General features: G+C 42.1%; 1 protein-coding gene across 6 annotated transcripts in view; it reads right to left on the bottom strand.

Moving 5' to 3' along the window:
• The window catches only part of LOC110979036 (membrane metallo-endopeptidase-like 1), an 18,436-nt gene extending 4,765 nt beyond the window's left edge, over nt 1-13,671 (bottom strand). The window contains exons 1-17 of one of the 6 annotated variants that reach the window (XM_087147250.1): nt 13,516-13,671; nt 11,982-12,132; nt 11,247-11,354; nt 10,379-10,540; nt 9,929-10,012; nt 8,494-8,711; nt 8,098-8,169; nt 7,647-7,712; nt 7,202-7,318; nt 6,792-6,854; nt 5,976-6,112; nt 5,307-5,529; nt 3,860-3,962; nt 3,288-3,361; nt 1,212-1,315; nt 642-703; nt 275-326 (exon numbers count right to left, since the gene is read on the bottom strand). In XM_087147250.1, coding sequence (XP_087003376.1) covers nt 275-326; nt 642-703; nt 1,212-1,315; nt 3,288-3,361; nt 3,860-3,962; nt 5,307-5,529; nt 5,976-6,112; nt 6,792-6,854; nt 7,202-7,318; nt 7,647-7,712; nt 8,098-8,169; nt 8,494-8,711; nt 9,929-10,012; nt 10,379-10,540; nt 11,247-11,354; nt 11,982-12,114 — 1,778 coding nt within the window. In that variant the 5' untranslated portion in view covers nt 12,115-12,132; nt 13,516-13,671. Of the gene's footprint in view, nt 1-274; nt 327-641; nt 704-1,211; nt 1,316-3,287; nt 3,362-3,859; nt 3,963-5,306; nt 5,530-5,975; nt 6,113-6,791; nt 6,855-7,201; nt 7,319-7,646; nt 7,713-8,097; nt 8,170-8,493; nt 8,712-9,928; nt 10,013-10,378; nt 10,541-11,246; nt 11,355-11,981; nt 12,133-12,718; nt 13,255-13,278 lie in introns of those variants that run through there. The other 5 variants (XM_087147251.1, XM_087147252.1, XM_087147253.1 and 2 more) reach the window with 5 other exon arrangements.

Raw genomic sequence — 13,671 nt, 5'->3', positions numbered from 1 at the left:
TGTGTATGCTGATAAAGTTAGAAATTTAATTTATTAACTAAGTAAGTGCATTTGCATCAGCGTGATTGTCTTGTTTACGTTTCTTGATTTTACAGAAGCCAAATTTTATTAATATATTCCACAGACAGTTAATTAACAATAATCCATAATGCTAGTACTTGGAGGTCACTTTACACGTTTTAACTTAAAAGTCATGCATGCACGACTATCCGACAACTATAAAAGCAAACCATAAAAGGCATCTGGGATGGCCAACGTAGATTTGATTGCTTACCCTGGCAGGTCCTTATGGTAAAAAGGCGGTTGAAGGATGCCAGCCGGGAACACTGGAGGGGTGGGGAAAAAAACCATAAGAATACTTCAGAAGGGTGTGCTGGTTGTTTGCATTCAGCCAGAAGGAACATTTTGTTCCTGGTATAAATTCAAGATCATGATGAGATTAGTTGCTTCAGACAGATGTGAAAGTTGTTTAATCAGTTGGGCCAACCAGAGACGGGGTGCAACCCCGATATCGGGGGATAATGAAACCCTATCTGCGAATAGGTGTGACCCTACGTATTCTGGGTGAGCTGGAAGGTAGGTATGATTATGACACGGCCTGTTTTTGGACTGATTAAAAAAGATTCAACAGCATAGCTTACCCATTCCGTTCAACCAACTGTTGTAGAATGCATTGACAACAGTCGGCCCAAAAGATGACCACCTTGAAAAAGAATACCAATATCCCCATAAACACTTTCGGAGACAATAAAGTGCCTCCTCCTTCTCTTGCTAATACTCTCAGGACTTATCCACTGGATTCTTTAATATAAATTCGAAGAGCAAACTTGACAAAGGGGCGGGTCCAGGAATTTTTTCAGGGGGTCCATCCCGTCAGAAGTTTCATGTCCGATTGTTGCGAACACACTGCAAAAACTGGGATGTTAAATTTAGCACCCCCGGTGTTATAAGAGGAGTACACCAACACTTCATGGTGTTAAATTTTTGGTGTTATTTTGTGTTACTTTCAAAACCCTCTAGGGCACCGTAACACCCATAGATATGCAAGGTAACACCAGCGGTGTTAAAGTAACACCCTATGGTGTGGTCATCTCATAACACCAAAAGTGTTCATTTTAACATTTCAATTTTTGCACCGCGGGCAGATAAATCGTTAGCCTCATAGTTATAGCCGAACTTTAAAATGCAACTAGATTTTGTCATAAACTCACAGTGTGTCCGACAAATCGTCCCCATAGTGTGCCAGTTCGTGCCGTGAATTCCACTCTCGGTACCTCAAGGCGTTTTGGAAGTACTCGCCCTCCTTGGCAGTTACCTACGACCAGATGGCAGCACATTATTGCTTTGTAAGACATTCTTTGTAGTTCTCAGTTATATGGATTTGGATGAGATTTGGGTTGAATTACTAGGAGACGTCCGGGTTATCTAAAAAGTGCTGGATCACATTTAGAGTCCCCGAGTGAAAAAGTCAAACAGGGAGTCAGCGAAGCTGAAACTTGAAGGGATGGCACGCTGTTTGTTCCATGTCTGTTGGTGTATGCGGTTGAGTGCGGCCCTGGTCCGTTCAGGTTTTATACTTGGCGCAGTTTGTTTACGACCCTGTGAGGATTAAAATCGCCTTCTTAATCGACCCACTGTTATTCAGAGAATAAGAGCGAAGTGTGTAAGGGTTACCCTGGTTGAGGATGACTTATTATTAATTTGCGGTGCAGTAGACCACGTGAGGATTGTATAACAAAAGATCGTTCGTGCATAATTAACCACCTTGCACATATCAAAACATTGAAGCTTTGATAATAGTTGTTTGGAATCGCTTGTGATTGTGAGGCTTTTTGAGATTCATTTTGACATATTGGATTACTTATAAAACTCTGTTGTCATGGGGATTAATGTCTTGATCGCAGATCGGTGGTGTATTTCCGCCAAACAAACAGGCCCTAGTGCCAGTCCACCGGTAGCCGGTAGCCGCCCAGTTGTAGTTTAATAGATATATTTGTGCAATAGGGCCTGGTCAAATTCAAACTTCTGATCAGCCTACTAGTTGTCAGTCGCATCATGGACATATATCCTGGCACAATTATGTTCTTGATAATCATGCCCTTGCCTTTACAGTAGGCTCAAGTGACTTCAAAAATATTCATATTTAGGCAAATATACAGGGTTGATAGATGTTTTTCAAAATCCTCAACGAATTAATCTTTGTACAAGAAAATATGTTGCATTTAACTGATTGGAAATTTGATACTGGTTCTGTAAGCAGTTGTCTATATATCCACTTGACTGGTTGTTTCTCGTGGGGCGTTGTCTTATATACACGTACTTCAGCCAACCTGCAGAGCCTGAAAGTAAAAGGTCACGTAGCGACGTTTGTGGCCGTCCTATCACGTGTGATAATTATGGGAAGAATGATTTGTAACTGAAACCACTCGCAGAAACATCCATGTCAGAATTTTCCCTTTGTCCTCATCAAATAACATTTTTGGAAGAGTCAACTGGAGATGGCCAATAACCTAAATTAAACGATCTTTCACTTCCAGCAATATCGTTCCTGTGTCTTTTTGTTCATGTACGTTTGTTTTCATTCCCTATGTTTACGTGAAAGCAAGATTGTGCAACGTTGCAAAGATTTACCTACCTGCAGTACATGGGTTCTACATTCATTCTAGTTAAACTGACGCAAATCTTATCAGCAAAGGTTAGACTAAACATTATAATTTTTCATGGAAGGAGATAATTGTTTTAAGTGTATTCTTTTGAAGTTACAAAATCCTTACAATCTTTTTGTCTGTTTTTATTCTGGCTTTTACCGAAAGACCATCATAATGTATAATTCTGTAACTGTTCATCTGCGTATGAGACCACATATTGGCCTGTTCTTCGTGTATGTCAGATTTTCAGAGGTGATAGGTCAATTTTGTTATATTTTAGGTCAAGTAATTTTTCAGTTTCTATAAATTGATATGCTAGCAAATATTTTTACAAAGGCCTTTTTACGAGATGACTTTTTAAGAAGTAACTGAGTATTATAAATTCTATTTTAAAATTTTGAGCGTAATTTTCCTTACCAAGGGTTCTGGAAGCGAGCCATCAGGGGTCAAATTTCAGGCTCCATAAAGACCCGAGAGCCCAAAGTCGTCGTACGTTGAGAGCCATTTCTCCTTGACAAATTATCGACTGAGTGTAAGTGTTGCATTGAATGTGCGATCATAATTACCAGTAACTATGTCGAAAATGAATCACCGACCGATTGACTGACTTATTTGAGTGATTTTACTTGCACTACGTACATTGGCATACTCTGCTTCAAACTTGGTGTTGTTCTTTATCCAGCCTGGGTAGCCGATTTCGATAGCCATCTTACCTGTCTGTTGATGAAAGTTTACAGATTAAGGTCGTTAATTAATGTTTAATTACGGCTTTTAGTACAGTTGTCACCCAAAAAAGTCCCAGATAAATTCCTCATTGGAGAACTCAAACTCAATTTCAGACCAAGCTGAATTCAGATGAGAGGACATTCCCTACAGTTTTTCCGATCACACTTTTGGGAGAATTGGGCAACCAAGTTTCTAATGAATTGGAATGACACTATAATGTGAATATAGAGAAGTAGAAGGACTCCTAGAATTCTCAAGCCGGTCAGAAGAGTCGTGTGTAGAATGACACAAATCACATGATATATGTGCCCGGCCCAAGAGTTTAAAATCTTCTTACATACTAAAGGAAGTTTCTAATGTGAGGCACAAAAATTCCAATGCCTATTTTGCACGAACCATGTTAGATATCACATTGAAATATCAGGAAATAGGTACATCACCTTCGTGCCCACCAGAACTGTGAAGTATCCCAATGACCCCCGAACTTGCCTTTTTGACACAGGCCTTCCTCTCTTCTTCTGGCATCCAGTCATGCGTGTTGAGCATTGATTTGAAAGTCTTCTGCAGATTGCGAGACATGTTCAGTACCTGTGTAGACAAAACCAATTCTTGTACAAGAGAATGAAATGATACAAACCACAGTTTACCGTGCAATAGTATCAATCCAAGGCAAGGAAAGTCCGTCGTAAAATGGAAAAATCGGTGCCAAACCTCTTTTTGAGTGGTTTAATATAGACCCCTTCTGGTGCGTTGTCAATACGAGTTTTTACCTACGCATACAAGCAGCGTGACTATTTAGGGTGTGAAAAATCAGTATGTGCCTATTTGTTTTCCGTTATTGGTTTCTCTGTTGAGTTGTTTTCCCCTCCATGACGAGCTGTTTCGAAATGGTCGAAACATTTCACTAATATGAATTGCATTGTAGAATTACATTACATTAGGGAGCGTGCCTTCAATTTCGCTCTAAATTATTAATCAAGCAATAAGTCTTTTGCAGTACTCATTTGTACTCAATTCATATAGCGATATACCCTTTCATTAAGTGAAATATACATTCCGTGTTGGCCTTAAAAGCTGCAATAGCATTAATCCAATGCAAGGAAAGTCCGTCCTAAATGGAAAAATCGGTGCCAAACCTCCTTGGTGGTATAATATAGACCCCTTCTGGTAACTTCATGTTGAATATCGCCTTTCCAGGGGCAAAAGCAAGCAACGAGGCAGATTCGCATCTGTGAAATTTCTGTATCTTGGAGAAATCGTAGGGTCATGGGAGGTGACAGATTTAGTGTTTGAATCTGGCAAAAGCTGCAGCCCAAGACCTGACTGTCGGGTGTACAATGCATACCCTGCCACTCATCTTATTCCAGGACACAACCTTTGGTGTTCTAAAGCGGACAGACAAACATCGTGTATGTGAGGTTGAACGTCGTGTTTGTGAGTGGTAAGGGCCAATTTCATGGATCATAAGCATGATTTCTTTCCCTTGACAAAAACAGGATTACCAACCAAAATGTTGTTCGCTTATCATAAAAATTACATGGATTTTTGGCTGGTAACACGTTTTTACTGAGCAAGACGATACTATGCTAAGTACAGTCTTTTGCTTAGCGGCCTCATGAGGCCCTCACCACTCGCAAACAGGACGTTCAACCTTACAAGCACGACGTTCGAACTCACAGACAAGACATTTGCCTGTCCGCTTTAGAACACGATACTCAACCTGCCTTTTGCGGCAAAACCTGCAAGGAAAAATTGAAGGGCATCTATGAAAACGACGCACGGCACGCCTTGCGGTACCTTTGCCACTGCTTTTGGGTTTAAGCACAGGTTAAATATAGCCCTTGGATGAAGAGGCTCTTAACGGTAGCCACACTGTAATTGGTCAACAACCGAAGTCGTTGCAGTGTTTATGCGTGATGTTGTGATGCATACGTTCTGCTTGGTGTCGTCAGGGAAGTGTTCGTCCACGTACATCCTCCCGCTGATGAATTTGTATTGGTTGTCAACGTTGGAGACGCACATCTTCCAGCGGGCCATGGTGGTTACAGTGTGGTTCAAGCCCTCGAAGTATCTCCGTCGCATGGCTAGGAACGTCTCATCCATGAAGGGTACCATCCGGACGACGAGACGCCAAATCATGTAGTTGGCCTTGGTCCTGAAAAGTTTCGTATTTCACAACAAAAGGTCACGCTCACGTGTGGTTACTTGAGGAGAGTGTATAGGCCTACCTTAATCAAGATATGAATTACGGGTGACATTTTGATTCTATAATCAGTTTAATCATTGGAAGGGGCAAGGTCTTTCAGCCCTGCCCCCAATAGAAATATGATCCGAAAAAGAGTAAGGCAGTTTATTTTATTTATATCTGTTTATTAAGAAACATGGACATAGAACGTGCTACAACAAATCTCATCCGTCTTCTTCCTTTTCCCCCACAGTGATACTTTTTTAATATTTATGAAAAAATTGTATACACGTTGAAAACTATGACCTCCACTTTACTGATTTCTGATTGGGTAGAATGCAAACAGTTAGGCAAACAGTTAGCAAAGGGGGAAAAAGGTGGGTTGATTGTGATGATCTCTTCATTCGTTTCCCCACCTGTTGTCTTGGTCTTTGAGCCACGCTGTCACGTCGGACATATAATCTGGCCAGTAGACGACGATCGGCTCGTCCTCGGTAACAACCTGCTGAACACTCTCTGGCAACATCAGCTGGTAAAGACGCACCCAGTCCGTCTGGAACACAAGGCATTTTATATACTGAGAGAGGGAACCTCATATGGCTCTAGCATTAACCTATCGAGCAGCACTGAGGGCCTCGAGACCGGTCTCGCAAACTGTTTAGCCAGTCGAGTATATAGCTAAATTGGTTTGAAGGACCCCTAAGGAACATTATGACCTTCAGGCTTGGAACAAGAAGAAGCATAGTTTTTTGTTTTTTATTTTTTTGTTTTGGATTTTTTTTTTGCTTCGGATTTTTCACGAAACAGGGCTTCCAGTCTTTCATTTGTGAGGCATCCGAGCGGTTCACCTTAGTCATTTCTTGAGTGTGTGTCAGAAACCAGGTTAAAATGGTGTTAGAGTGGAACAGACATTTTGAGGTCGAGGCCCACTCTTTGTTATAAACCAGCCCACTGGTGTTAGTCTTGGTTTCATTCTCGGCCGCTCAAGTCTTGTTTTTGTCTTGGAATCTTATGTCTCTGTCTCGGAACGCTTTAACTCGGTCTTGGACATTGAGGCCTCAATCCTTTCAGGTTACTGGGATCTGTGATATTCGAACGCTTCACGAGACACATACTGGCACAAAATTATTCGAAATGAATCGGTCTTATTTTGGTACATATGTCCGCTGAATTTTCTTCATCAACGTGCAGGCCTTTACCAAAGTTATCGAATCTTTGTTGAGCTACTTTACCACATTCATTCCAATTCCCCCGAGAGTGGTTTCTTCTGGTGAAAAATATGACAAAGCGGTGAACTGGAAATAGAAGAAAAGAAGGACTCGGAATTTTGAATTTAGCACAGTTGCTTACACGTGGGACAAAATGGCCAGTGCATGAAATGGCAAACTTGGGCCTAAAACAAAACAAAGCCCCTAAAACTGAATCATTTATGGACACTTCTATGTTCAAGTTCTGTGCACTGTGACAAGCAAACCTAGGTTTTTTTGTTCAATCTACAAGTTGCTTGCATAATGCTGAGATTCAAGCCAAGGTTTGCGAGTAATCAGACATTTTATTTGGGTTTTAAATACGATCCTAGTTGAGAAAAACTCAAGCAATGTATATTCACGTCAGAAAACTATTTCAAGGGATAATGGAATACGTTTGCCAAAGTTGTTTCAAACTCGATGAGATCATTTATGTCTTGTGTTGCAACAGCCTCACTCGCCCCTAATGCCAACGCAATGTCGATGGCGTATTGGCGGTACGCTTCCTTCATCTGAAATAAAAACAAGAGGAATAGTTAATGAGTAACGCTAAAAGGGCAACAGTTGCAAATCACACTCTGGTTGGAAATCAGTTGTAAGTAGCAATAGACGTATTACATGGTGTTTGGTAATTTAGGCTTAAGAAAATCTTATGGCCCTACCTATACCTCCGTAACATTGTGTCTCTCTCTCCTTTGTTTTTTGTCCCTCCCTCCCTGCCATCGAAAGAGCCTACTTTATTCCTCGAAATGTGCCCTCCTCCATTGTGGTGAATATAAAATACAAAGAGTTGCATCATTGGTTGGTGTGAAGAAATTAATGAGGAAAATAAAGACCTACTTTGGAATACTTCTCTTCCAAAAGAATCTCCGCCCCTCTGTAACGAGTGTCGTGGCTTTCCTTAAACTGTCAAACGAAACAGTCCGAGTAACTATTACCGCAGGCTGTTTTATCCGATTTTATCAGATGCACTAATGGGTGCGTGGATTTGGACACTTTGAGACTAAGTTTCGCAAAGAATTTAAATCTGAAAGTTTTGGACAAAGAAACACAACACATAAAAAACGAAAAAGCTGGCCTCTGAAGAACAGAAAAAAACAACAACGTAGATTAGTTTTCTTTTGGAAACAAAACAAACTCCATTTAAGATTGAAAGAATTTTTTGAAACAAGACTGAAAAAAATAACTATTGAAACAAATCTGGAAAGAAGTTTTAACATTCCATATCAGTTTTTTTAAAGAGGAGAAGCCTTGATAAGCCTATACCAGATTATCCAATTTGTTTTCTTACCAAAGTCTTGATTCCAGGCCGTTTTTTCTCCTCGATCTCATCATAAGGAACTCCAAAATCTGGTATCTGTGCCTGATATGAATCGACAGAGGTGACAACATTAGGGGAAATGATATCTTTCGATCATTCTTTATGAGATTACCAGGCTCTTTAGGGTTTCAACTGTACTGCTCTTCGGTCACTCGGGTATCACTGAAGGGAAAGTTTAGGAAAGGTTTACAAAGAGTGTGTTCCCATTCCTTAATCACTGTTTAGGTAGCACTCATTGAGCTCTGCCGTGATTCAGGACCCAGTAGTAACTGTCTTTTCATTCTCGAAGTGCATCTACTAAAAAGGTATACGTAACTTCTTTGCTGATCGGATACACTGAACGTTCCATCCTTGAAAACAACTCACAGTTAATGTGTATTTTGGTTTGTTCCGGACAGGTGATACTTCGGTAGCAACAAACATCTGCACGTCGTATTTGCCCCTGATGTCGGCCCACAGCTTCTCAAAGTCGAAGGCGGCTGGGTCCCAGTTCCCACCCGCTGGGTTGTCTCCGAGGACCGGCCAACCACCAAGCGACGTAAGCAGGTCAGTCAGAGGTTCGGCCCCAAGCTCGTTGATGGTGTCTGTTGGGGGGACGATGGGCCCAGAGTTGGTTTAAATCTAGTTTCTAACATCGACTGGTACTAATCAGGTCACTTTTCATAAACCATTTCTTGGGCATAAGATTTGACCTTTTCAAGAAAAAACCACCATCTTGAAAATTGTTCGCGGTGCCCGCTGCTCCATTTGACTCGGACGGGCCGGCCGATCCCGGCGGGCTCGGTGGTCGAGTGGTTAAGACATCTGCACTAGTGGGCGGGGGGTCGTGGGTTCGGGTCCCACCCGAGTGGGCTTGTGGGGTTTTTTTCGCGGGCTCTCGGGCGGGCGCTGAGCATGCAGTGCTTATTGATATACGTTGGGTGGGGGCAAACCTGTTATATATAATTAACATCTCCCCAACGCAAAAAAAATACATCTTGAAAAAACCACCATATGCCAAATATAGCTAGTCAGGGGCAGATCCAGGATTTTGTGCTGGGGACGGGTGGAAAGTTTTTGTTCGTATGAGTGGGGGATACTTTATTGTTACCTTTGGTGACCCCATCGAATCTCTCTGTTTTGTCCTGAACCGCATACACACAAAACAGGACCCCTAATATTTACATACTTTTGAGTGGTCCTCCAACCTTTCGACGTACCCTCCAAAAAATGATGGGCGGATGGGGTCGATCCCCCAACCCCAAACCCCTCCCGCCCCATCCGCCCCTGCTGTTGTATCGATGGTGCTTACTCTTAGGTAAGTTACACAGTAGACGGCATCACTGTACATGTCTTGTTCACCTCCATTGTTTTTGCAAAACAAAATGCCAGTCTTCTGTTCTGTTGGCGGGATTATTACAAAATGCACGAGGCTGTGTGCAGTAAAGGATACTGAGTTGCTGTGCACATGCGATTTTGAAACTTATTTTGAACTCAAGCCTGCCAATGGGCACTGGATGAACAACTAGCCCAGTAGCCCATCGCAAGTCAATCAGATATCAACATTCGGTGCCAAATCTGCGTGCAGTTCAGAGTTAAAAATTCTCGAATATTAAAACGAAATGGTGGAATAAACATCACTCTCATGTAAATCGTAGAGGTTAAACTTTCACCAGTCCGTGGTTTATTGCTGACGTGACCTGCCCCGACAAGGATTAATTGGCTTCTTCGAAATCTGTTACCTGCTGTGGTGACTCAGCATGCACCAAACCGTTTCAACAAGTCAAGAGTCATTTGTCAGTTCACAGAGGCAATCATTTACCCATGTCCTCGCAAGACTTGTAGTAATTCCTCACAACGTGATATGGATCGGGCTCGCCGGTGGTCGGGCTTCCTTCAAATAGAGCTGGATTGAATAAATGATCAACACGGCAAGTTATGATTCAATTTGGTGGTACTGAAGAAAAACCTGTGTACAATCGGTGGTTTAAATTGACAGTGTTAATTATGTTGTCCGAAAACACTGTCCATGATCCAAGTCTGCATAATCATGACGCTACTTAATGACGCTGTTCAGGATGAACGATAGCTTAAAACGTGACAATGGGTAAGGTTATTGAAATGGCCAACATATCGCAATTATAACGACAGAAGTGACGATGACAAAATCAATGCCTCAGTATGAATGAGACCACATACGAGGACAGCTCCACTGACAGCAGCTTAGTGGTGAAAAGTAGATGAAGATCGAAGGTTATGACAATATATTCACCTTTCAGCTTGTCTATGACACTGTCTCTGATCTTAATGAGAACGGAGTAGCTGGTTTCGTCCTCAGGAATCACGTGGCTCTTGATCCAGCCGCCGCATGCGTACTCGAAGAAATTATCACAGGGATTCTTGCTCTGATCCATGTTGCTCAAGTACGTGTAAGCTAAAAGAATATAAAGAGAGCACAAAATAACCGCTGCGTTTGGACTCCTCGTGACTGGATCTGGGAAATAGGGGGCACTGTATCGTCAAAAGAGAATGCTACCGGGCGCAAACACGTGAACTAAAAAGTCCCCTGATTGGGGAACTTTCTGTTCGATTTAAGGTTATGTATATGTCAGTTTCTTCTGAAATAAAATTTAAACAAAAAATAAAATTTAGTTCTGAAAATCAACTTTCCCTCTTTAGAACGATGTGAAACATTAGCTATTTTCAAATGACTGGAAAGCTCAATGCCCTAATCGCCCTGTCATCTTAAATTTCCGATACACATGTAGGTTCGATTTTTATTTTGTATTCAAAGAATAGATCAAAATTACGTCAACATAAAAGGCAGTTTGTGGAACATTTAGTCCACCGTGTTGTCTGATAAATCTTCGAAGCTGTTTTAGGAACTATGGACTATTCTGCCTCTTACAGATTGCCTATACGGCTATTCTTTACAGCCCATAACTATCTGACTAATAACTTGTACCAGCGCCTTACATCCCGTTCTTGCGAGTTCTATTTTGAAATCTCACATACGTATGCCTGTAATGATCTGTAATTTCATTGAAGCGTTTGCCCATTATGTCTAACACTGGTTCATTTAACCGAAATACCTGGCGCCAATCAAGCGCTGCGCATCGAGATATGCAGATGTGGCTTACCAGACTCATAGCACTGCTTGGTGGTGCAAATCCAACCAGATTCCTGTGGTTTTGCCTTCAACTTGTCTAATTCGCTCGCGATGTTGTTCCTCTGCAATCCGAACACAACTGTAAAAACAAGCCGGCAGAAAACCAACAGATCAGCAGTGTCAGACAGCACCCACGGAAAAGTCAGCCCTGATCTGTCTTTTACTTTTCTTTGGGCTGCGGCTGCTGTACTTGTACATGTAATAGCTTAGCATACGCAGCTAAACAGCGACGGATTGAGCCTTAACATTTCACACTTCCACGTCAAGTGATGATTTGCGAACGTCGGCAACAAGGAGTACATGTCTGTATTACTCGACCATGTTTGTCGCTGGTTTCATGCACGTAACATATTCCAGGGTAAAAGCTATTCCTGTGGATATTGTATGACCTTGACTTTGTCTTCAACTGCGGCTTGAGCTCCAGCCTCATGTTCACTTAAGCCCTTTGATGTTTGACTCAAAACAAAGAAAACTTGGCTTCCTACAATAAATTAACTGCTACTGTTTGCCGGGCAAATGAACCAATATTGAAGAGGACTCTCCACAAGCCGTTAAGGTGTTTTAAATTGTTAAATCTTAAGCGGGGTTGGAAAAAAAACGCTCTATAGACGAAAACGACGCTATGAGCGAAGCCCCTTTGGTCCCTGGCTCGATGTTGTCTGAGAGGGTGCAGGTAGTAGCCAATACGGTTTGGACTCATACTCACTTGTGGTGACCAGAAGGGCCACGGTGGTCACCACAAATATTCCCGCCAGAAGAAGGGGAATCTTGCTGGGCGTCTTGGAAGTTACCCCTTCCTCCAGCGCAAGCTGGAATTTAGCATTATGGTTATCCTTCATAGCTCAGGCAGGCTTGCGCTATCAGATGTTAAAAAAAATTATTTATTGAATATTAGACATCTTGGGAGAAATTGAGAAGATTGTGGCGTCCTGATTCGGGCCAGATCATCTACGGGCTTAGTAGACACCGTACCTATTAGTACGGCCGTGCAAAATTTGGCGGACTACAAGAAAAACCGGGGTGGTCCGGCGAGTCAAAAATATCGCCCAGCGATGTTCGCTTCCTCCGTAGAATAGTCAGGGAAACTGACGCGTGTTTGCCATTCCTTTCAGCATTACATGGGTTGAAAAAATAAATGCATGTCTGTCAAAAAACGGCAACCAGAGTATAAACACTTTTGGCACCCTTTTTAAAGTCGACGAACCCACCACATGTTTAGATATGTGACAATAAAATGCGTTGATAAATGTGCTCGAATGCTAAATGCTTTACAATGGTACACGTTTAGCTTAATTTAAGTCCGTTAATCATTGAAACGCATTCCTAAACGAATTTCAATGTAAAAATACCTAAACATTTCGCGAGTGTGGATACAAAGAGGTTTTTGAAACTTTTCAAAAATTAAGCTCATAAATAACAAGTGCACCATCTCATTTTAGTTACCAATTTCCATGCACAGTCTTTCTGAAGCACGCTGCGCTTGAACAGTTTTTAGGTGAACTTCCCACTTTGCTTAGTTCAGGTTTTTTTTCAATTGAAATGAATAAAACGCAAGGCCCTTGGTGCGCAGTAGGGAATTTTACCTAGAGTGGAGAAGGGAGAGATACAATACAGTTACACTCATACCACTAAGAGACATCAAGAGTATCGCTAAGAGACATCACTATAGATAATTCGGGCTCAAGTTTGACAGTAGAACTCTAAACGGTAAAACACACTGACATCGATTTCTTAGTCTTCAATATAAGAAACTCCGCTCTCCCACTTTCCACACAGAAATAACAAATTTCATCTCCTTATAAGGGTGAGATATTACGGCAACATCAAAAATGTCTCCCTGATACCCTCCCTGTAAAAGTCAATGAAAACGCACAAAAAAAATCAGGTTTTACTTTTACAACGATGAGGCTACGCAGAACATAAAGCACCAATGTGCAGGCCCTGTGAAGGCGACCTCTGCCCTTCCCTCCGCTAATGACAATAAGCTTCACAACTGTGCATACCCACATCAATATATTAATGTTAACGACATCACCCGGGTTATCCGCACACAGACCATCCCGTAAGCTTTGCCAGGGTTGCGGAGCATTGAGTGAGGCACTACAGCCGTGACGGCAAAGCTGGCAGAAGTCGGGTGATCAAAATCCCCGTCCGTGGAATACCGTTGCACCTCCCACGGCCACCCAGGCGCACTCCCCCGTTTGCAATCTGAGCAATGATCAGGGTGCGGAAAGTCTCACCGTTCAGCCCTCTTCACAAATGTCGTGTCGAGTCTACTCAAGACCTCTATGACCACAGATCAGCTACCGGTGATGTCTTCTGATTGCAGGATGTGTGAGGACCTGTGCACATTGTACATGTAGGCATTAGGAAGACGTACAATCTACAAGACGTAT

This window comes from Acanthaster planci, linkage group LG16 (assembly GCF_054643075.1).
Source record: "Acanthaster planci isolate LZ-2023a linkage group LG16, COTS_SCS, whole genome shotgun sequence".
Lineage (NCBI taxonomy): Eukaryota > Metazoa > Echinodermata > Asteroidea > Valvatida > Acanthasteridae > Acanthaster > Acanthaster planci.
Note: the sequence above shows the minus strand (reverse complement) of the source record. Positions and strands in the feature narration are given on the sequence as shown.